At 42.4% G+C, this 24,349-nt stretch overlaps 1 protein-coding gene and 1 long non-coding RNA gene across 2 annotated transcripts in view; both read left to right on the top strand.

The window, feature by feature from the left end:
• The first annotated feature begins 1,981 nt into the window (after positions 1-1,981).
• On the top strand, positions 1,982-8,542 carry LOC107318031 (uncharacterized). Its single transcript, XR_014933186.1, has 2 exons — positions 1,982-4,827; positions 8,404-8,542. It is a non-coding gene; the product is annotated as an uncharacterized LOC107318031 (long non-coding RNA).
• A 3,741-nt stretch (positions 8,543-12,283) lies between these two features.
• Positions 12,284-24,349, top strand: part of CUL3 (cullin 3) — a 42,194-nt gene continuing 30,128 nt past the window's right edge. Inside the window, exon 1 of the mRNA XM_015871332.3 lies at positions 12,284-12,782. Coding sequence (XP_015726818.1) covers positions 12,717-12,782 — 66 coding nt within the window. The 5' untranslated portion in view covers positions 12,284-12,716. The remainder of the gene's footprint in view (positions 12,783-24,349) is intronic.

Genomic DNA, 24,349 nt, shown 5'->3' with positions numbered 1-24,349 from the left:
ATGGATGGTAAACATACAACTGAGACTTTTAACACTAATGTGAAGCTATATATGTTTCAGATTTTCAGCAGTTCCCCTTATGACTGATTTTTCCTTTGGTAATTACTTTTGCCAAATGTAATGTTTTGAAACCTGACTTGGACCATCTTGATTCCAGCAAAAATAATTCCGTATAGTTGCTCTTTGAATGAGGCTAGGGAATAAATGTCTCTGTTGTATTTGAAGATGATTTGTTGAAAGGCTATTTTGTTTAGAGTAAGGATTTGTATTTGCACCCCTCTGTAGTGCACTTGAACTAGTCCTGCCCCATCCCGGATATAGCAGTTTAGTTGAAGCAACAAAGAACTTGACAAAGACTGTGAATGCTGTCCAAGAAGCAAGATAAATAGCTGGTGCTCAGCTCCAGCATCAGTACCTACCAGTCAGGGTGTGCGTCCCATGCTTCTGTGCAGATTTGTCATCTGCTTACAAATCACCATTGTCCTCATGATGGATAGAATAGAAATCTGCCCAAATGTGGGAAGGTCACTGGCCTTTAAAAAAATCTCTTACAAGTGCAGCTGCCCCCTTGCTGCAGTGTGCAATGTGCCATCCTGCTTTGCTCCTCATCCTGACCAGGACTGCTACACTTACTGTTGAAGGCAAGAGAAATCCAAGTCGTGGGCTTTCCTGGATGGGGGACAAAAGCTACTCTGAGATGTGGCTGTGGAATTAGTGAAGTGGGATGAAGCAGCCATGCATATGTAAAACAGGAGCAGTACTGTAATACAAATTACAATTCAGAGGAGCAATGCTATCTTTGGCTGCATGGAATAATATGGAGATGACAGCAAATGCACTATAATCTGTTTGTGTGGACAGAAAGCATGCCGTAATTTGTGTGCATGTAATTGTTTCAAAGTGCAGGACTGTACATCTCTTTGAGTAATTTCTCCTCTTTGCTGCACACACAGCAGTGCCTGAAGCCCCTCGGTTGCTCTGCATGCTCCTTTGTTGCTGCTTGGCAAGTTTTCCCCTTTCTTTTCTCCCTTCTTTTCCCTGCTTTGATAGAATAGCATTCTGGGAAAGGGGATGTCTGCTATTTATAAAGCAATGCAATGCAAACAAATCAGCTCCAAATGAACCTTGACTGGGAAAGTCTGAGCCACACACTGTATGTTATATGCAAGCAGCCAGAAATCATGGCCAGGTGGGGAGCCCTAAGATCTGGGCATCTTCCCAGTCCTTTACCAATGACTTACCAATAGAAACATCTATGAGAAATAGGCTAAAACTAGACTGTTAATTAGTTTTAAAATGTTAATTTATTTCTGCTTGATGGGCCTGTGCTCTGTTTAAAGTAATCATCAGTTACTAGACTGAGCTGTACCATGTCTTCAAAGCCTTGTAAAAGTGATACTTGTAATGCAGGTAAATGGTGTTGCCCACATTTTCCTAAAGGAAAACAGAAAAGCAGAGCAGTGTATAGTGAGGCTGTAGGGGAGGTGATTCAGCATACAGCTCTGGGGCTCCTAGTCAACAGATATGCACTCTGGATCTTGTTTTGTTAGCTGAAATAAACTAGTACAGAAGTAAAACTGGAGGGATGCGAGTTCATTACTGAGAAACAGAATTATTAACAGCTAATTGAGAGGAGGCTAGCTTCAACTTGTCCAGCTGCTCTCTCCCAACAGCTTGTCTGATGGTGTAATACATTAAAAACAATAGTAATGCTGCTGTCCAGTAACATGTATAGGCTAGTTATTATAATCGTAACTACAGCTCGAAGTAGAAACTCAGGTAAAGCCAACCCCAGTCTATAGCAACAACTCTTTCAAAGGATTGGCCATTAAGACAGCATTCTCTGCACTGCTTACCAGATTTCCTTTGCTGCCTCTAAGCCAACAGTTTCATTCCTCATTTTATCCTGTGGAAGCATTCAGTTGCCAAAATCCATAATGGAGTTTCAGGCAAACAACTTGCTAGGACGTCTTAGTGCAATAAGTTTTCTCACCCCTCACATTTAACTATGGGCATTGAAAGTTTCGTTGCCTGCTTCCAAACCTAAGGTGAAGGAGTTATTAATAAGGTTTGAGGCCACCTTTCAAATACAGACTAACATCCTCACTTATATGGCTTGGTTTCTTCTCTTTGAGGGTTAGGAGAGGGAGCTGCAGTGGAGTATTCTGATGTCAGAGCAATGCCTGTTCCTGAGCAGCAGGCTGCTGCTGCAGAGCAGGGTGCTCAGCTCTGTGCTGCTCTGGCAAACACTGTGTATTAGGTAACTCTGAACAAGCTGTCCTGCATTCAGGATTATTCATATCACCATGACATTTTCTTGAGTACTGCAAGCATTCCCTTGCACAACACTTTAACAATGGGAAAATGAGGTACAATTGCTAGAACATCTTTCCAGCACCTGAAGACTTCATGGTCAAAGTACACCCCAAAGAATCCTCCAAATCTATACTTGTCACCAAATTACAATTAATATGTGGGATTACCCAACAGAGCTTTTGATCCATAGAGCCAGCACTGTTGAGCATGAGGAAAATAACAGATTTTATTGGGTAATTTGTATGTTTGGACGCACAGTCCTTCAAGCCAAGTCATTCCTATGGCCTTGAGAAATCCCTGAATGAAGAATTCTGCGGTTACCACTATCCATCATTAAAACACAGAGCAAAATCCTCCTCATTTCACCTACCGTGTAATACCAAAGAGAAAACACTGTGAGGAAAATTCTGCTCAGATGCTTAAATTTCTGACAACTTAAGATAGGCACTATTTTTCCTTCCTGCTGCAGAAAGGAGACTTGAGCTCTGAAGCTCTACCTCCAGTCCGGCCTCATGCAAGCAGGCCTGAAAAGCACAGTAAGTTTTAATTAAATGTTTAAGTTTCAAGTTTAAAAGGCCTCCACAAATACGCCTTGAGTAATACACGTGTTATTATGAACGATGAGGAGTATCTTAAAATATGTATTATTGTTAAGCAAACTAAGGCCACTGAGAACAAATATATATGCATGCGTATGTGTGTAAATATGTATATATATTTTTAAGGAAGACATCTGGTGCAATAATAACTACAGAGCAGTGACAGCAGCCTGCCTTGCCTGGTCTTCTGTTCAACACCATGACGGTTTCAAAGACCTTGATGTCTGAGCCAGCTGCACACAGGAGGAAGTCACAGAAGTAGGTGCAAAGAGTTTTGATCAGAAGGGAAAGTCCAAAAAGTAATTTCACAAGCTAATGCTAACACATGCGTAAAGAGCTTGGTATAACTACATAAGGAAATGGTTGGTATGGTATAGACCTCTCTGCAGGGAAAGGTGGCTATATTTCCTTCTTTGATGATGAATATCTAGGAAAGGGAAAATGTAAAAGGACACGAAGAGAGAGTTCTGGTGTTTTAAGCTCTACTGAATTATAAATAGAAATTCTTTGACATCTCAATGGTAAATAACATTTCTGTACTGTTTCCATTCACCTTTCTAAGACAGGAGTTGGAGCTTCTGTCTGAGAAGAATCTTACCACTGACGTATTAAAACTGGATGGGTATATTCTGAGCAAGCTGCTGTTGAGAGTTTTCAGAATGTCTGAGGTATTTTCTGAACAAGCTGTGGGCAAGGGCTCGTAGGATGGTGTCTGTGTTCATTTTTCTTCCTGTTGCGATCTGTCTCTACTATACGAGTATACTATACTATATGAGGCTTTTCAGCAGTCCAAGCTCCTCTTCACCCCCACCTTTGAACAGGAAGAAGTAACTACTAGAGTGAATTGACTGTGAGGTCTAAGCAGCTTCTCACCACTGGCAGGGGACGGAAGCACAAGAACGTCATGCCAAGTGGTGGGAAATCAGAGTTATCCAGCATGCCCCATATGTGAGTTCTATAGCTAGTGTAGGACTGAATGCCAAAGCATAAAAATACCCGAATATGAAGATTTAGGGAGCCGGTGAATCAGCATGTCCTTCTGAACTTAGAGAAGCAGTTTTCCAGCGTAGGCTTATGTATCACCCCATAAGTTTTATCAGGAGATTCATAGAAGCCTGGAAGACTGTATAATACTCCATAGAAGGAATTGCATCTATTTAACTGTGTCATTTTTTTCAACTCTTTAGCCCTCTTCAGAACCATCCTCATTTTCTAGCAAGGTTTTAGGAATTTGGCAGATGGTTTGAAGAGCTGGACTTCGAAGTTCATCTTTCTGCAAGTCTGGAATCTCATAATACTTCTTATAGACATGCACATTTTTTCTTGTCAGTAAACAACATACATTACTCTTTAATAAGACCAGTATTTTATTTACTGGGACCACAGTGTACACTGAAACACCACAGTTCCTGCATATGGTGCCCTGCTTACATTAAGGAAAACTTCAATAAACAAGTCATTTTTAGTCATTTCTCTCTTTCAGAAAAGAGCTTACTTATCTGTTGTTTTCTTATTCATGGTGAAGAACTGTTTGGAATGTGTTATTAAAGATAATGGATGCATTTGAGAAAAGGCTTTTTGGGACTTCTGTTCACAGGAATAATTTCCTGAGTTAGGGGAGTCCTGAAATCTAAAAGCAAATCCAAAACCCAACCAAACCAAACAAAAAATATGCCACTCTTCTTGAGTGAAAACCTACAATAAAATTAAGCAGTCTTTTAACTAATTACAAAATTCTCTAGATGTGTTTCTTGACAGACAGCTGTGCCACCATGATGCTGATGGGACTTGTACAATGACCTCTAGGCCTTTCCACTCTGATAAAAAATCTTCCCAACTCCCATTGTTCCAGCTGGCTCAGAGACAGAGGGGGCTGTCTTCAGAGACTTTTGGGATGCGTTCAAAAACGCATGTAAGTATATATGTCTTTGGTACTTTTCCAGCTGCTCGCTTAAACTTGACTGTGTACTGAGCACTAGGTGTGAAAGAAATATACTTGCCTTTAAAGCCAGCTAGAAAAGGTTTTTTGTTTGTTTAATTTAGAAGTTGGCATTCTGCCTCATACTTTTTCTTGCTGCTAATAGCGGGTAGTTTCAGTCTCTGTCAGGTCCTGAGAACTGCTAAAGGAACTGAGTGAACAAGAGGGAAGGATTTACACCTTTTCATTTGGCTGACAGCAACTAATTTGGCAGGAAAAAAAAATCTTTGGCACTCCTGGTTTTAAGAAATTTGCAAACCAGGCCGGCTTTGCTGAGCTGTTGTTCTATGTCTAAGAATTACTAAACTGCAGTAGGATTTCAGCAATGAAATGGCTACAATAGGAACATCACTTCGATTATTTCTGGAACAGCTTGGAACTTTCTTGCTGTTATTTTCCTGAACAATCTGGTACTGGAGGAGAACTTCAGAGTTAACACTTATGCAGCGTGTTTTTCATTTATGCACATGTTTGTCAGATTCCTTTCTGTTAATATGCCTACCTGACTTAAAAAATAGCAAAACAAGATGGGAAATCTTTGGGGAGGAGAATTCACGGATGTCTTTAGTAAAGCAAACCCAGGCCTGAGGGAGCCTGGGAGAGCCCAGCGGCTGGTGCCCACAGTTCCATCTGGGTACTGCTTCTGGCAGGCACCAGTCCCATGCCTGCACTTCCTGACCACACATAGTACGTGCTGTGACTCAAGGAGTGTGGGCTGGAGCCCTGCTGACAAACGTCCTCCATCACAGGCAAATAAATGGAAGGTATTCCTAATATATGTGAATACGCACAGGCATCCTGCATATTGGAGATGTCAGAGATGTCTGCTATGATGACTTTTAAAGTAAAATTGAAGGAAATATTAAGTAATATTGACCAAAAAGTGCAATTGTGTCATTTTGAAAATCCCAATATATTACGATTATTTCATAATTATCATGTTTTTTAATACTAAAGTCCTGAAGCCAGGAATGAATCATATAATTGAATCTATATTAGTGGTTGGTCTCTGATGATAGCACACACTCATCTGTAGTTGTTATAACTCATCAGTTAGAAGAACCAGAAAAATAGGAAAAGATTAAGGCATTTTGTATCCCTCCACACCCAGTTAGACATAGCAGGATCGTTTTGAACTGAAGAGGAAATTATCATGTTTCAAAAATCATTCTTACTGTCTTACATTGTCTTAAATTTACTACTAGTATTCTCTATCAATACTAAAGGAGAAGCATTTTATAAAGTCAAATTGTCTTTACTGTGGCACCAATTTTGCTGTTTGCTTAAATTAAGCAGTATCACAAATGCATGCAATCCAAATGATTTTCAGGAGTGCTGGGCACAACTTGTATACCTCATCTGAAGAATATTCCTTGGCTTGTTATATAGGCAGAATCTTCAAACTCTTTAAAAGCATTTTAAATCTAAGTAGTGACTTTAATAATGACATGAATACAATAACCTGGAGCCAAGTATGCATTGAGACCTGGCCACAACAGACTTCAATCCTTAGAAAGAATTTAGGTCAGAAAGAGATGCTAAGAAACGTGACTGCCATTCCAAGTACCACCTGCAAAACTTCTTGCTGTTGTTCAAATATCTTTTCAGCACATCAGGCTTGGATAAAGTACATTAGTAGCAAACCTGAATTAATATACACTACATTTATATTAGGAAGGTTTTGCTAGACATCTAGTATGCTTATCTTGATGCCATGGTCTTGCATAGATGTAGATTTGCTTTCTAGTGTATGTAGTTCTTCATCCTATATTGTCTTGTCTTTTTTCTGTCCTTTGTCTTCTAATTACCCCTGAGTGTATCTGTTACCAGGCATTGTCATACCGTGTCCTCTCACCAAGACAGTACTTATTTTGGTATTTTATGAAGGTAAAACAAATACCTCATTGACATCAAAAGCTTATCCTTAATTGCAACCATGGCATGGCTGTTTAGAGAGATGGGCTCTGCACACACTGGCCCAATTAAGCAAACCCATGGGACTCCCAGAGACCACATGTGGGTATTCAGGTTGCAAGCCCCTTTGACTCACTCCCTCGTGCTCTAGTTCTGCATTTTCGCCATAGCTGAGCTACCTGCACAGCTCTGCCAAAAAGGTGTGTGTGTCCAGGGAATACGTGCACTCCACTCTGCTTCAGGCAAGGTCAGCTGGGTTAGTTCAAAGAGCTGACAAATGTGGGCTTGTGCCCAGCAGTGTGCTTTCTCCAGGGCAGATTTGGAAAGAGCAGCACAATTCCAGCCTGCAGAGCTATGGGAAGAGGCCTGATTTCCAGGAGTGACAATTCCAGTCTCAGGATCCTTAGCCTGCAGAGCCAGGTCTGGAAGAGGATGTTTACTGGCAGGCCTGAAAATAATGAGTGTTTTCTGAGGCTACAGTCATGTGGTCATTGTAGAGATGGCCTTGTGGATTTCAAAGACGTCCGTTCCCGTCCTTAAGATGGAAATTACACTCTTCCTGGTATAGCTCAGATGTCCAAAACAAATCACCTGGGCACTCCTCACATGTTACAAAGGCAGCAGGGTCAGCAAGTACCTTCTTCACTGTTCAATAGGGCTGGCTGGACGACTGCTGCGATGACAAACGTCTGGACGCCTGGCATCTCTTACACAAGCCCAGCCGCTTCTCCAGTACATATCTGAGCCTAGACTAAAGCTCATTCACCTTGCTACCTAAGGCTTTGTGTGGCAGTGCAAAGGGTCTGGAAAGTATGCAAACTGCATCTGAGTAGAGATTTAAGCTGTGAAGAAATAGCTTTTAAAACAATGCACATATTTAAGAGGAGGAAATTTCCATGTGAGAAACTTAGAGTTTGTACCGGAGTGTGAAATGGCCACAAACATACAGGCATTTTAAGAATGCAGGCCGACCAAGTCTGTCATTTAACTAACAGGAAGCATCAGTGTAGCTGAGACATGAAAGCTGGTACCAGCCACAAGCACGGTAATCTCTGGCAAGCGTGACTGCCAAAGCTTGCAACCAGGCTTTTCCCTCAACTCTCAAAGCAACTTCCTTCACTCCCAAGAAAAGCGAGCAGGCACTGAGCTCCCATGAGAAGCAGATCTGCCAGGTACCTGGAGCAAGTGCCCCTGCTGGCACTGTGTGCCACCAAGCAGTTGCATGGCTGACCTGCTGCCTACGCAGGGCCTACCCACAGCCTGCTCGTCTGCTGCAGGTTGGGGGGCTGCTGTGACGGTGCTGTTGATGGCAGCACCTTGGGGACTGGAGCTCTTGCTCTGCAGAAAGCGGCTCAGCTCATCCTGACAAAACCTGCCCTGCTCAGATTCAGGTTTGCAGTTCAGCAAGATACCAAGCTTCAGCTGACAGGGTGAATAATATGGATCTGTCACGTCTCCTGGTAAATAATTTTAAGGAATAATTACTTTCAGTGCTGAAATGATTTTAATCTAGCTTCACTGTCCAACCATTTTGTCTTCCTGTCTTTTCCTAATTGATTTCAATGGCAGCACTCACAGAAGTCACTTTCCCTGCAGGTGCTTCATATGCAAGGATGATTCTGCCCCTTACCTAGGAGTGTTGGTGCATGGTGGTGTTACAGCGTGACCTCTTCCTTCCTCCTGGAGTGGAGCACAGTGCTTACTTGTTTCCTAATAAAAACTTTTTCTCTGAAAATCTGCCTCCAGTAGTTTGAAGCACAGGAGTCTGCCATTTCTCAGTGTGGTAGTAGCAGAGCAGTGATGATGCCTGGCTTTGCACAGTTGCACTGCACTGCTGCAGTCTTTGTTTGACAGAGACCAAGGCTGGGTATGAGAGAAACAGTCTGTACAGCAGTTGCAGCAGCTGCTGCTGTAGGAGAAGCTGTAGTGCTGGGAATTACAGGCCATGAGTCTGCCAGGGTATTTTGCAGTCATCTTGTGCAAGATGACAGTCACAGGCATGCATTACAGGCATAAGTTTGCACTTGAATGGAGACTTGAATTAGTCTGTTAAGGTCTTCATTATTATTCCATGTATTATTCCAGCAACCTTGAAGTGGGTCAGGTACTGCAAGGGAAGCCAGCGCTGGTTGGACAGCATTAATTTTTGTTATTATGTGCATTGTCTGGTTAGACCTGTTTCTGAAATGTGCCACTACACGACGCACTCATTGAAGCAGCCTCAGCACATCTCCTGCCAGGCCCTGCATGCAGGGTGCAGGCAGCCTGCTTGCACCAACCAGAGCCAGCAGGGCACTGGGGAGGAGTGGGGCTGCTGGATGGACACATGGGCAGGGGTTCTGCCTGCTGAATCAGGTTGCTGATGGATAGAGCAGGGCTCAGGCAATGCCACAGAGTCTCATTTCCTTCCTTCTTGTGAGAATGTTTGGAAGTATTTTAGACTGTCTTGATTTTGGAACTGTTGAGCTGTTTAGGCTGTCATATTTTAATGTTTATTTGTGGTGTCATTCAAATGCAACAGAAATTTTGTTTCAACACAGCGTAACCAAAAGTTCTAAGCTTTGAACAAGCAAAAAAACCCTTTACTGCCCATCTTCCTTTTGTACAGCTCAGACTGCACACCACAGGTTGAAGCAGCAGCTGAGGGCTGGGGACAGGACCAGCACAGCTCCCGTGAACATAATCAGCCAACAAAATGTTATTGTGATCTGCAGGGGAGAAACAGAGACAGGGCACTAAAAGCACACATTTAACTGGTTGTCCTGAGCTTTGTTGTTCTTTCGGTGATTTTGAATAAGATTCTGCATTTGGCAGAACAAGTTCTGGCAGAATCCTCCATACACTCAATATCTACCCCGTGCTTCACTCTTTGGATGCCTGTTTTGCTGGTGCCTATCTCTGCGGTGTTAAAAAATATATACATTTTTCCTTAGGTTGTAGAAGTTGTGATAAAAACAATTATTTTTTAATTGTATTGCCCTACATGGAATATAAGGAAAGTGAAGAGACTATTTTATAGTTATGGTTACTGCATCACATATTCATGCAAAACCTTTTTTTTTTTTTCTCTCCTTGTTTATTTTAATAGTCAAGTATTGCTGCCAGTTGTAAAGGTAAGGGGAATTATGTGTGTATGATTCCTTGAAAGTGACATTTACTTCCAGAACATCCTGACTTTGGTGGAGCACAATCAAGCCTTAATGAGAGAAAGGTCACAGTGAGAAATAAATGGCATTCCCGCAGATGTACAGAGAATATTTTTCTGTATCTTAAACAGAAGCCATGTTCTGGTTTTAAAGTCTTCACTATGAGAAGGTAAAGGAAGATTGATTCTCATGTAATGGAACTTTCTTCTAATATTTCTGCTCCCCTTTGCATGATTAAGGTGAGTGCTAAAACAGATTATAAAGATAGAATTCAAGTAATTGAAGGTTCAAGATTCAAGATTCAAGATAAACATGTCAATAGGAAGGTCATCCTTACCACGATGATGGAAAGATGGTAAAGTCTCATTCAGGTGAACATACTGTACTTAGTGGTATCAGTGATATCTAAAAGCAAAGAAGGTCTGACATGACCTCAGGGAAAAAAAAATAAATAGAAGAGTAAATGGCTGCTTAAATGATTTCTTCTCTGCTCCCTCTAAGTCATTCTGAGGGCCCTTATACCTCATAGCTGCAAGTGGTCGACATTGGCAGAAAATGTGTGTGAGGCTGTTGTAACACAAAAGCCCTGGACTTTCAAGAAGCGAGCCCATTCCTCTTCACACAAACCGTTACTTTGCTGCAGGACTAACAGAAGATACAGAAGATCTGCAGGCGAGATAGCTGAGATGATCTGTTTAAGCAATAGGGTGGCTACTTCTTCCTATGCTAATCTGTCCTCCACCCATCTGTCTTGTTTCTGGCTTTGACCTACCTAGAATTAACATTATAAGTACTTAATGAACCCTTAAATTACTTATTTGTGTAAGCTCAAAGCCTTAACTTTTAGCAAAACTTCACTTTGTATGTTACGTATGGAAATAGAAACTTTGTACTAAAGAAGTTGTTTCCACCCTGTGCAGAGAACAGAGATCAGACATGAAGCAAGGAGCTCTGGGTGAATTTCCATACAGCAGATAACCCCAATAGATCATAAATCCGCATGAAAACAAGTCTCAGACTGTAATTTCAGCTTTTAATAATAAAGTTAGCACTAGCAATACTTGTGATAGGCTGCTGTAAGTGTAAAATAAAACTACATGACAAGAGAATTGAAGTATGAGTATTTTTATTCAGCATATTGAACCTAGACCACCAGCAACTAAGGGCAAGTCAGCACTTTTTAAGCTTTTACATTAAAATACTCACGAACAAACAACTTGGATCCATAAAACCAGTATGAGAGGAAGCACAAAACCAGTAATAGAAGTTAATCTGGTCCAATCTGCTGCAATGGAAAAAGCACATAGGGATGGTTTTCAGCAGTTCTTTTTCTTTTTTGTGGTCAGTTCCTTAAAAACAGTTCGTAGGAAAACAGCACTGAAGTTGTTGCGGAGTATTCTTGTAATGTTTTCAGATTGAAAACTGCATACGAACATGTCCTAATTTCAAAGAGGAAATGCTTAGGAGCAAAACAAACATTGAAATGATGTGGAAACAATGTGGAAGCTGTGTTCTTTGTATTAGCAAACGGCAATCTTTCCCTTCTCATCTCGTTTGATCTGCATCGACTACGCTGTAATTTTGAGAAGGACTCATTGGTATTGCATAGTGCCGCTGCAATCATTGTTTATTGTGTTGCTGTTATATAATATTTTCTCTAGGCGTATACTTAACTCTGATCAGATTAACATATAGTAATGTGTTTATAGTCCCGGTGGGAAGTGGTTGTAACAAACACAGAGACAAAATGAACGCAGTAGCTCTTACAGAAGGCAAAACTACCTCAGAGTTTTCTGTGGTGGCAGAGGGTGTGATGGGAGAGGTAAGCAGAGCTGCAGGAATAACGTGCACCAGGATGCCTTGCTATCTAGTCCTACAAGTCACCTAGAAGAGATTCTCTTCCTGACTACGTGGTGTTGCATCCACATGCAGGACACCAGTCAAGCCAGCGATCTCTAGATCCAGCTTTCAAGCTCCATCCCCTACCTGCAGTCAGGCTTTGGTTCAGGGGCATTATTTTCCTGCTAACCAGCCTAACGTTCGTGGAGCTGTATTGTTATATTGCTGTATTGCTGTATTGCTGCCGGCCTACAGGCCCTGTTGTTTCCCGAGCACCCTTCCCTCCTGCTCCACCTGCCCTTTCCAAGCGGCCTATATTTAGCTCCGTACTCGTGTCAGCACCGCCTCGGGTGCCACCCTCATTTCTCAGTCACGCATCGTGACGGCAAAAAAACAACACAAAACATAAATACAGCCGTCCTGCATCACTCCACTCCGCGTCCGCCGCCTGTGACAGCTCGCCGGACGCTCTCGCGAGAGCGGCGAGCTCCGCCCCGCCCCGCGGCCCTCCCGCCGCCCCCGCCCGCCGCCGCGGCCGGATCCGTCCCCTCGTCGCTGCGCCCTGGGCGGTGGGACGGGACGGGGAGGGGAGGAAGCGAGAGGAAGGGGAAGGGAAGAAGAGGAAGGAGGGGGGCGCTCGGCCCTGCGCACTGAGCGATGTTTGTCCGCCATCGCGGCGGAGGAGGCGGGTGAAGGAAGCGTCGCCGCCGGAGCGAGGGCCCCGCGCCTCCGCCTCGCTTTCCGCCGCTCCCTCCGCTCCCTCCTACCCCCCGCGGCCCGGCCCGGTCCCTCCGCGCAGCCTCGGGGCCCGCAGCCCGCAGCGAACATCTCCGGCGGCCTCCCCCGCCCGGCCCCGGCCCCGCCGCCCCCCGCGCGTCCTCCGCGCCCCTCCCCAGGGGGGCGCCGCCGCCGCCGGCCCCGAAGATGTCGAACCTGAGCAAGGGGACGGGCAGCCGGAAGGACACCAAGATGCGGATCCGAGCCTTCCCCGTGAGTACCGGCCCCGACGGGCCTAGGCCGCCCGCGCCAGGCCCCGGCCTCCGCAGGCCTCGCGGCCTCACGCCCTGTCAGCCGTATGGGGGGGGCCTGGCCGGGCCGGCCGCGGGCCTGCGGGGGGCGGGCGGCTGTCAGCGGGTCGGGAGGCGACGGGAACCGGGAGCGGCGCTGCGAGTCCGCCGCCACTAAATGGTGGGGAACGGGGCTCCGCCGCCGGACCTGAGGCACCGCGGGGCGGGCAGCCCACGAGCGGCAGCGGGGAGGGGGGCGGCCGGCGGTTCTTTGTTTTCAAGGAAAAGGCCTCAGGGAAGGAGTGGAAGGTTACGAGGCTTCGTCCACAACGCCGGTTACCTCCGGAAGGGGGGCGGTATTCATTTGCTTCTTCCGGAGAGTTTCCTCGTCGAGAATTTATTTGACTCTCTACGCTGTGAAAGAGACTCTAAGTCGTACGGTTATGAGACTTAGGTGGCACAGTGCCAGTTGTTGCTGTAAACATGGGGCACAGGTAACTTCCATGTGTGTTGTGTAGGGCCGTGGAAATGCCATCCCTTGGATTGCGGATGGGAACGAGCCCAGTTATTAATTTATTCTGCCATAAAGCTTGCAGTGTTTTGACAGTTGGTTCAATTAAAGCTTAGAACAGAATAACAACTGTGGGACTGTTAATGGCGGTGAGGAATGAGGGACAGAAGAAAGCTTCGGTCTGCCTGAGGTTTGCCAGGAAGTGTGTGTGTGTATGTGTGTGTGTGTGTGTGCATTCACCGATGTGTGTTAAAAAGAAGATACTTAGTTGAGTCACTGGCATGTGGGGCTTAGCGTAACTTTTTGATGTTACGCCTGATCCTGGTAGGTAGTAGGATAGAACTAATGAGCCCTGCCTTTAGAGAGAAGCCGGGCGTACCTGTTTTATCTTATTTACTGACAAGGAGTATATCATATAGTACATTTGCTTCATGAAAAACCTCGCTGATAAAGTTGGGGGATTCTCTGTCTTTTCAGCAGCTTCTTTAGTCACAGTAATGTGACCGACTGTTTTCTTCTTCCCTCTACTTCTAATGGCCAACACTTGCATTTAGTGGTAAAAGTCAAAACAAAGAAGGGTGCTGTGAAACTTAAGGCCTTTAGCTGGGCAGAGATTTTTGGTCTCCATATTGTGTATATTTCTTTCAACAGTCTTTTATAAGATTGTCAGTTTTATGAGGATATTTTGACTTGTAGGAATAAAGTCTTATTGCAACGTTGTCAGGGCTTTACTAACAAAAAGTAGGAAAAGCTTTACCAAAATTAACCATGACATAAATGTGTATAAAATAGCCATCTTTTGACTTGATGAACAGATTCAAGACCAGGTTGGACGGGGCCCTGGGCAACCTGATCTAGTAAAGGTGTATGTTTGGTGGCCCTGCCAGGCAGGGGGGTTGGAACTACATGATCCTTGAGGTCCCTTCCAACCTGAGTCATTCTGTGATTCTGTGAACAGATTCATTTATCACAACTGAATATGTGGATCCGTAATAGCCAGCAACAGCAAACTCAACAAATGAGATCAACTTTCCAAGTGATTCTTTTTCGGTGCTGTTACACATAAGCAAGTGAAATCAGGTTGGTGGCTGAAGGATGCTCACACAGAGCTCTGCTCTTACAGAGGTGCAAGCATTGCCATCACTTTTTTTCTTCTAAAACCATTCTTGTTCACGTTGTTTTTCTTTTCAGTTTAAATTAAAAGTTTACATTAAAAATCTAAACAAAGCCCATCAAAGCTCCCTGAATTATTGCCTTCCTAAAATGACACTGAGTGCATATAGGCATATAAGCATCTTAAATGTTTGGTGATTTCTACTGACAGCAATTTTCCAGGTGTTTCTTTCAGTGGATTTTCTTCTCTGAGACATTTTGTTGGCAATCCCGTTGATCAGGTGTTTATAGAGAAGAAACGTGTAGTTGGTTAAGAGATGTGGAGGGCTTTGCCTTGCACAGTTGCAGAAGGTAATAACTATTGTTAGGGTCCAGGTTACAATCTTAACACAGATTTTGCAGAGCCCCGAGTGTTTGTGTAGCTTTAGTCCTGTGAATGGTGCCAGCGACTGCAGTGGGATTACTCATGTCAGTGAGGTTACATCTGTGTGCGGGATAGAGTCTATATTTAGAATGTGTACTATTCCTACTTCAGTTATGGATCTTCACTCTTTTATCTCACATTTGGTGCTTCTGCTCTTCACTTCTGAATTAGAAGTGCCTTCAGAGGTGACTTTATAGGCTTCTTCTGTTTTTCTTTGGTGCGGGTAGGTCTCCTTGTTCTGCTTTAGTTGGCTTTTCGTGCAGAGGTCGCTGCTGACTGTTGTGTGAGAGCAGAAGGAGCCAGATTGGATGGGTAAGGTTCCTGGAACGTAGCAATATTATGGCAACTCAATCCACGTCGGTTCTGTCCCTTTTCATGTTTTTATATTTTATTTTTAGACTTCTCTGTCATTGTTATATCTTGCAATAACTGAAGGAGGGATCAAATAATATTTTATGGAATAATACAGCACGTGTTTTTAATTAGCAGTTCAGTAGAATTTCACAAACACCTTCTAAAACTACAAACGTTTTACCAAGTGATCTTAAAGTTTTGATATTTTTTCTAGATTCTTTATTGTTAATTTCTTGTAGTTATGGCAGGTCTCCTTTACTATTTGCTACCTCCTGTTATGTGCCATGTACTCTCTCTCTTACCTCACGCTGAGGTCTTTTCTTACCTTGAGCACATGGCAGGCTATTTTGCTAAGTGAGTTGTAAGACCATTAGAAAATAATTAAGGCAAATAATTTCCTGCACATTTAACCTTTTTTTTTCTTTTCTGTTCACAAGAGGAAAAAAATTGTTTTCTTTCCCTGATTTTAAACTATTTTATTAAAAAGAAATGTCTCCTCACGTCAAATTCGAATTAATGACAGTGATAATCTTTGTGTCAGAAATTTCAGGAGCTCGTGAAAGTTTCACGTGCGTCCAATGGAGCAAAGTGATGAGCTGGATGTGGTGCGGTGCAGTAATCTCACGTACTGCAGCTGGGGGCTTTCATTGTGCTGCTTTAACCACTCATGGGACTGTTAACTCTTTTATAACACGTAGCTGCTGTGTGTCTGTGTCAGACTGTCTGATACCATTCTGTGTAGGGGCAGCATTAAAGCAGGAGTCGGAACTTAGTATAAGGAGATTCTTGAGCGGTTGTAGGCTCTCTTTGGTTAAGCAACCTTGAAACTTTCCTGTTTCAAATTCATAAACGCTGGGAAAAAATATAAATATACTGTAGCTGGATGCTAGAAGAATATAATGTGTGAAATGTCAAGTGATTGTCACTCATGTTAGTGGAATGTAGCTTGTAATTTATTATTTGGAGTGCAGTAGTATTTTTGCTAAACATGTAGTATGTGTCTTATGCAGAAATACAGGTTTGATACTCCCACAAAACACGGGTTCATTGCACTGGTTTTGAGAAACGTTGGGGGTTGTTTTTCACACCCTCCCCCAGCTGAAAGTGCTCTCGTGTCCCAGGCTGCCTCCTGCTGCTTAGCTCTCAGCAAACCCGTTATTGCTGGCTAAAGGAATACTTTAAAACCTCTCAAACAATCTTACAGCAAATCTAATTTTAACATGATTTAGTTGACCTCTGAAAGGTGGTGCCAAAGAATGACAGTTCTGCACTTCAAGCTCTTGAAGAGATGTCTACAACTGCAATCTGGCATGTATAATAAATTAGGTTTCCTGCATGTGTGCTTGAGCTACTTGGCGTGGCTGTTTGGTTAAGGAAAATAGCAGCCTTCGATGTGCTGGGATGGGGAAGTTTTACAAAATAGAAAATGTCCATTTCTTAAAGGGATGAATAGTATATGAGAATTCAAAAAGCATTTGATAATTAAGTTTCCAAATTGATGCATGTAACATTAAACTGTGTTGAACAACATTTGAGTTTTGGGGTTTTTTTTTTGTACAAGCTCATCCTTTTATTAAATCAGAGCAGTAAAGGTCACCCTAAAGTTGGTGGATGGATGTTCCCGAAAACCAGCATGACCTAATGGTGGGGCATTGGGTTTGATTTCTATAGCTCTGTATGTTTGGGTTTGGTTTTTCCTTTCTTTTTAACCCTGGTGCTTTCAGTCAGTTTTGTTTCCTGCAGAGCTGTCTTCCCTCTCTATAACAAGACTGCAAAATAGTATTTTGCCAATTCTCAGAGCTGTCTATTCTGGTGAATCACTGTTGTATGGTTACATTATGAATTCTGGAAAGCATTTGGAGGAATCCTACGCATGCATTTGAGGCAGGATGAGTCTTTCAAGTGCATGTATATAAGCTTCAGTGATTTTATTTGAAATACTTGTGCCCAAGAAAATTCTGGTTTCATGCAGTCTCATGGGAAAAGGCCACTTTCAATCCAGTTTGTCAGTTGGTGTTACTCTTAAGTTTTCAGAACTTTCTTTGTGGGAAAAGTAGCTTCAGCTCTTACACCAGAAAGTGCTGTAGCTCCTTCATCCACTGATGTTGCTCCTTTCAAATCTAGCACCTGCTGTTTTAGGCTTCATATAGGTAGAGGGTTTTATTTTCCCCCTCAGGGAATGCTGACTGTTTCTGTGGTTTGTTTTGGATCTTGGGGTATTTATGATACAAGGTGATAGGAAGTTTGTTAAATTTATGCTGCAATTTGTAATGTGTCGATTTATCAAATCAAGAAGTTGGTGTAAATTTTGTATCTTGCTTGAGTGTCTTGGAACAGGTAGACCCTAGAAAACACACTGAACTGTAGTTAAGTTTTTTTAATGGTCAGATTAGGCAAGCAACATTTGCATTTCTGCTTTGGCTTCTTCAGAGCATACCTGCTGTATTGCTGAGTGTGTTAGATGGATGGGAAGATATAGGGGACAAGATGAGGGCAGAACTGGAAGATAGTTGACTGCAGGATTCTTTGATTAGAGTAACTTGTTTCCACTGAGTGCTGGAGTTCAGTGCAGACCACCTACTTAACTTTGTGTTTTTCCATGGATGGCTTTGTGAATCCTGTTCTCAAACACTTATTTGCAAGAGCATCTTGGCTACTTAACTGCATAGTGTATACAGCATTAATAACAACATTATTGACTTTATAACCTAGAAATAAAGAAAACCAAAAAAATTCAAGCAGTCTTTGTCTTAATTGAAAGAAACAAGTGTTGTTTTGATCCAAACTACAATTACAGAAATATGGGAATGCTTGCTCTTTGTTGGACAGTTAATCTTATGAAGGGTTTCACATTTCCATATATATATATATACATATACACACACACACACACACACACACACACACATATATATATATATATATGTATCTGCACACACATTTTAAACATAGTGCTATGAGCAGGCTGAATGTTCCAAGATGAATTGTATCATTTTGAGAAGATGCTAACACTAATGCTAAGGTAGCCTTTGAATACGTAATGGTTTTTCTTTCAGTTTATTTCTAGCACACTGTACAGATTCTCTTTCAGTTGTGGTCTAACCTAGTCTCATTTGAATTTCTCAGTTCTGCAGGCATTCAGGGTTCAGCTGCAAGTTTTCTGGTTCTTCCCTTTTTAGTTTATTAACTTTCCTTTTAGATCTCAAGTTCTGAGCCGTCATCATTCCACGTGGTCTGAGGTTTGAGTATGTGCCCCCATGTGCCATTGGAAAGAGTAGTGTTCTTTGAGGCTCCTGCCTGCGTTTGAAACTTGTTTCATTTTTGTGCAAGACTATAAAATAACCGCACTGGTGTTCTGTTCAGGTTTCATGCAGCCTGATTCATTTGGAGCTTTTCAGGTGGCTCAGTAGTTTTCTCCCTCCCATTGTTGCATTGTACAGTAGTACACTATTAAGCAGGAGTCACCATTTTTTCCCCTGTTGGACAGTGATAGATGAAAGGGCTTTATGAGAGTTGCAGGAAAAACTGATCAATATTTTCTGCTATTGTACATTATAATTTAGAATAATATGTAACAGAAATAGGATTTTTTTTTTTCTTGGAAAACCATTATTGTTATAATTTTTCCAAGTGTTTCTTTTTTCTGTTTGCACAAGTGTATATGACAAAACATAGCATTATTTCTCCGAATTTCAAATTCGTATCCTCAAGTCTTTGGCAGGAACTTCTAAATCTTCTTCACCACCACTGATGTATCCTGTCTGATAACCTGTCTGTGTGTGGTAAGAGCGCTTTGTGATAAACTGGGACAGATCTTTGTAGGATCGCTCAAATGAGAGCATTCACAAAAAGCCCCAAAATTATGTTACGCTCTGAAGCAGGCTCTTGGTTTTGTGAGTGCTGAATATTATCTTTGGTTGCTAGAAGCTGAATGTATAGAAAACCAACTCTTGAGAAGGAGGTAGCATTGGTTTCTTGTTCCAAATCAGTTTTTGAGGAGACAAGGAATAGGAAAGTGTTAGAATAGAAAACTACAGCATGCCCGAAGGTTCACCATGTATGATGGTTTTATTTTAATGAAGTTCAGTTAAAGGCAACATAAACTCATAACTCGTTAATGGTTCTTCTGTAAAGATGTAGGCTTTGTAGTATCATTAGAAGCAAATACTGTTACACAAAACAGCTCCTATACAGGCATTTTTAACGTACACACCTTAGGGAAGGAAAACAGTTCTGTGTTTAATGTGTGAGTACAACAGGGAGCGCAGCAGTGCTGGCAGCAGCAGTAGGCCGGGTGGCCGTTGGGGCCGTTGGAGGCCACCTGTGCCATGTTGAGGTGCTTTGAGCGGAGAAGGAGGGAGTCAGACATCCCAGTGGTGTTACGGGGTCTGGTGGTTTTTTTTGCCATTAGGTTGTAGGCAGTTTTTCCTTTCTGCTCTGAAGTCTCTACCCAGTCAGAAGCAATTCCAGTGGAGGATTGAGCCACCTTCCCTCTGCTGCAGCCAAGAGCCCACTCGCTCAGCAAGTAGGTGGCTTTGTGGAGCTGGCGCTCGGACTTACTGTGTGCTCGATTGCCTCTGTTCACATAGTCCTCAGGCTTTGAAAAGCGTGTCCTTGGCTGCTGTTAAGAACTTTATTGCAGAGTGAAATGCTAAGTGGCTTCTGGCCTATGTTTGCAAATGGTGAAAGGCATGTCTGCTGGTTTGTAAAATTTAGTGCTGATGTTTCGCCATCTGTCACTCCACCATTGAGAAGAGCCTGTTAGACAGGTACAGGGCACTGAGCTGGGGTGGTGCAGCCAGTCCCTGTGTGTCTCAGGTACCATCCAGCATGCAGCACACTGCTGGCAGGTGGGTGGGAGGCTCACTGCTCAGCTCTGCTCCATTCCTCTTCTCTTCTGAGGACATTCTGATATTTTAACAGCAGCCGTGCTTCATATTTTCTGCCATTACACAAACTTCTCAGAATTTTCTTCTATAACTTTGGCTTGGGAAAGCTTGTCTTAACATCACTGCTTCTGAAGTGAGTTCAGAGGACACTTCTTGTTTTTCCACAGAATACCGATACTTGGTTTTACTCTTTTGCCAGGATATAAATTGGCACATTTGGTGTCAAATTTTTATATTTATTCCTATGTGTCATCGGAATGGATTTTCTTATTTTCTGACTTAAGCAATCCTAACTCTGTACTTCTCCTTCCCCCACCAAGGCTGCGTTTTGCACCTCAGGTTATCAGTGTGAAGCCAGTCAGAGCAACAAAGATTACCAAATAAGCCAAAAGTTATTTCAAGTCTGAAAATTCTTCTATTACCTTACAAAATGGAACACGGAATATCGGACTTTTTGAAGTGTAAACTGAGATCTAGGCTTCAGGTCTCAACAGTTTCCAAATTAGCAAGAGAGGTTTCAGAAGTATGGGTGGTTTTCTCCCTGCTGTTAGGTTGAAGCGCTCATGGGAAGAAAGTAGTTGCATGATAGGTGGTTTGTAATCCTCCTCCATTTTCAGGCATGGTGGTAATGAGTGCTGTGGAAATGTCATGGAATGTTTCTGAAAGAGCTGTGGTAAATAATACAGGCAGTGTCACTCTTCAGGCTGTGTAAGCATTTCCATTCTATAGCAGTGATAACTGTCTTTTGAACTAGAACTCCCAATTTTTTGCCTCTTAACAATTTGGATTTTCTAGAAGCTTGAACAAAACTAACTGGTATTTTTCTTATATACAACTTCTTCTAAGCAAGTTTTCTGTTTTGCTGGCAGGTGGGAAAAAGTTTGCACCTGTACTAAATAACATTCTGCTGTCATCTCAGGTTAGAGCATTTAAGTCTAGGATAAAGTCTCTAGTGTAATTAGCAGATGCTTTGAAATGTTGAAGAGAAGTTAATTTTCATCTCTTTTTTCTCCCTGTTATGGTGTAACATAGCTCCCTATGAGGCTATGTTAGGCTCCCTAGAGGATGTCTTTCCTTGCTGGCTAAAGTAGGCATATATTTCAAGGAGTTTGGGCCTTGTGGAAAACAAATAGTAAGACAGATGAGGCGGAGGTAGGCTTTGTGTAAGTGATGTTGGACGCAGTATTTGCTAACTTTGACTGTCCTGTGTTGTTACTTAACCTACTTGGTGGCATTTTAAACATTTATTTATCTCAACAATCTTAAGAGCTGCTCTGTGTGAATCCATATGTAGCAATAAGTGGACGATGTGAGGCTGCTCTTTCATTTTTCCCTCACTATTCAAACAAGTATTATTCTGCCTTTATCTGTATTAACGAGTGACTGTTTGAAGGTGCATTTTTGAGTATCATAAATTGCAAATTAAAATCCTAAATTAGTTTCAAGATAATATAATGTAGTTTGTGAACTTCTCCTGGTGGGCTGGCAGGGGAGGAAAAGGCTGAGGCTGTCTTATCCACAGAGTTGCACTTGAAGTGCTTGAGTTTGCATCTCTGATGGAAAAATGGGAAGGATTAGCAAATGTGAGGCACTAGAAATTGGTGAACATGCATGTAACTTGCTCTGAAGGAAGTGGATGCTGTTGTAATACACTCCTGCTGTTTACATCTATCAAAAGGTAATGTTTGAATCTCAAGCAGTGTTTAGAGAGCGGACAAAATATTTAGTCTTTTACACTTGTGGTATGCTGTGAATCAGTTTTGTGGAAGACTTGACCTTAGTCATTGAGTATGTGCTGCATTCTCAGAGCTGTGTATTAGTAGTTACAAGCACTTTGCGTGGATTTAGTGTTGGGAAAGCGTGCAAAGGCCTATAACTGGAAAGATGTGTCGTCAGAGAATTGATATAATTTAGACTGTATTTTGTGTTTATGTAGTAACTGATTGCTGATCAGCTTTACAGTCCTTAATCCCAGTTCATTTGAGGCAGGTGCTGGGGTGTTCTGCCTCATTTTTCTGCTTTCCATCAGGACACTGTATTCTACAGATCTGCAAGACTACAACTAGAGGGGCACTGGGGGAGAAAGAAGAAATAGTGATTTAAAAATAAGGAAAAAAAACACAACAAAACAAAGTCTGGTAAGTTGAAGTGCATTGTTAGTTCAGGATTAGTCTCATTCTTCTGAGACTGTGACTAAAATATAGAAGGGAAATTAATCAGATCTTTCTTTAGATTTGTTCAGTTCTCTAAGCCCAGGAAAATTATTGCTGGATAATGACATTTTCTGTTCATTAAAGACTGGCTTGAAACTTTTCACTGACAGTCAAACTGTTGCCGTGTGGCAAAGCTCCTGTCAGGCCTACTTTACTGAAGGAAAGTGTTCCTTTTTGAAGGAGTGAGAGACTCTAATTTCTGGGGCATTAGCTTCATTAGAAAAGGAAGTTCTTGGAAAATGTTACAATTTGCTGTAGAACTTATCAAAGCCAACCAACCAAACCCAGCCCCTTCCATTCCGAGCCCCCACCCCGAAACAGAGCTGGGTTTGTGATGAGACCAGCAATGCTCTCAGACAATGTCTTGGAGGTTGACCAAATCTATCAGTCACTGAGCAGGAGGTGCAACTCTATCATTACAGAAACAATCATTTTTTTAATCTACTTATCACTTCATCTCTGTGCTGCCAGAGCAGCTTTTCATTGCTGCAGAATGCGTTTGCTCAAACTGTAGAAGGAAAGAGGGATTTTGCCAACAATCCTGTAGCTCTTGGGTATTTTAATTGACAGAGGGGTATCCACTTTGTCTCATCTGTGCGTTCTGCTTGCTTCCGAGCAAAGTCTGATAGAGTTGGAAGGATGGATGATGTGGTTTCTGCATTTCTATGTCACCAAGGACAAAGGTCTAGCAAGTTATTTGGGCCAGTTTTGTTGGCATGTTGCTGTGACTTTCCTGCAACTTTTTAAATAAATGGCCAAAGTGGAGTAGTAGCCCAAATGCAGAACTGCTTTAGGTCAGGATGTTCTGTACTTATTTTCTTTACCTTGTCTTTTGCAGCTTCCATTCATGTTTTCATGTATGTAGCAGTCTACCTGTTCAGATAGCACTGGAATTTTGAGCCTGATGAGTAAGTTTGTCTGCGAATAGTTGTTTTTTATTTGAGAGTGTGGATTATGAAGTTGTTGACTTCTTGACGTAATGATGTTTTCCGGTGATCAGATGTAGGCAATGTACCTCTGCTGGTGTAGCCTCAGCAGGAATGCTGATCACTGAGCAGCAGTGAAGATTTCACAATCCAGAGGAGTCTGGATATTGTTGGCTTTTTATGTATTCCATAGCTGAAGAATGTGTAGCTTTGTATCTTAAAATGCCATATTCAGAGAGATTCTGGTGGCAGAATCTGTAGCAGTGTATCTGTCTTTGCAAATTCTTGTGTATTAAATTAGTGATACTGGAAAAGTTCATAAAAATTCAGGTAATTATGAGGTTCTGAGGCAAAAATGTGTCTCTCCTGCCCTGTTTTGGGTAACCTCAGTCAGGCTTCCACCAGAACAAAGGACCCAGGGTAAGGATGCTGAACTGTTGTGTAATACAATACTTGGTACCATCTTGGTGACTTCCTTATCTTGAAGCGAAGAGAGAGTCCAAGAGGTGAGAGATGCTGTGAAACTCAGTCCCTGCCCATTTTGTCTGCTGACAGCAAGGAAGTGGCAGTGGGAACAGACTGCAATTACTAGGTGCAAATGTTTACCAACAGAGCTGCTAAACGAGCTGGAATTGCCAGTATCCACTCACTGCCTTCAAGGTAGATGTTGTAAACACTTGCATTCCCTCATTTCAACCCATTCTTGCTCCGGTGCTTTGGGTATTACATCTAAAGGATATGGTAGGAAGGATAAGGCATGTGTCGGCTACATTTTTGGAGCTTTTAAGAATCTTTACTTTGTGGTAATCCAACTCTGGACGTATCCATTTCACTTGGCAGCATACAGAATCATAATGCAAACTGCGGAAGAACAGAGTGGTGATGTTTGCAACACTTTGAAAGTAAAAATTTGATGCGGTCTTTTTGCAGTCTTTAAACTTGAGAGAATTAACGATGGCCTGTTTGGCCTGAGGTGGTTGTGAGAACATTATGGAATCAGTGATTGCTGATTCAGACTTGGAGGTTTTGATAGAATAGACAGACATTGTTAAAGAGAAGGAATACATGCATCGATATCTGCATTGTGGCAGTGTGGTGGAATAAAGGACCTTTGGAGTTC

The sequence above is a fragment of the Coturnix japonica genome, chromosome 12, assembly GCF_054131305.1.
Source record: "Coturnix japonica strain WE chromosome 12, WE-NBRP24, whole genome shotgun sequence".
Lineage (NCBI taxonomy): Eukaryota > Metazoa > Chordata > Aves > Galliformes > Phasianidae > Coturnix > Coturnix japonica.
Note: the sequence above shows the minus strand (reverse complement) of the source record. Positions and strands in the feature narration are given on the sequence as shown.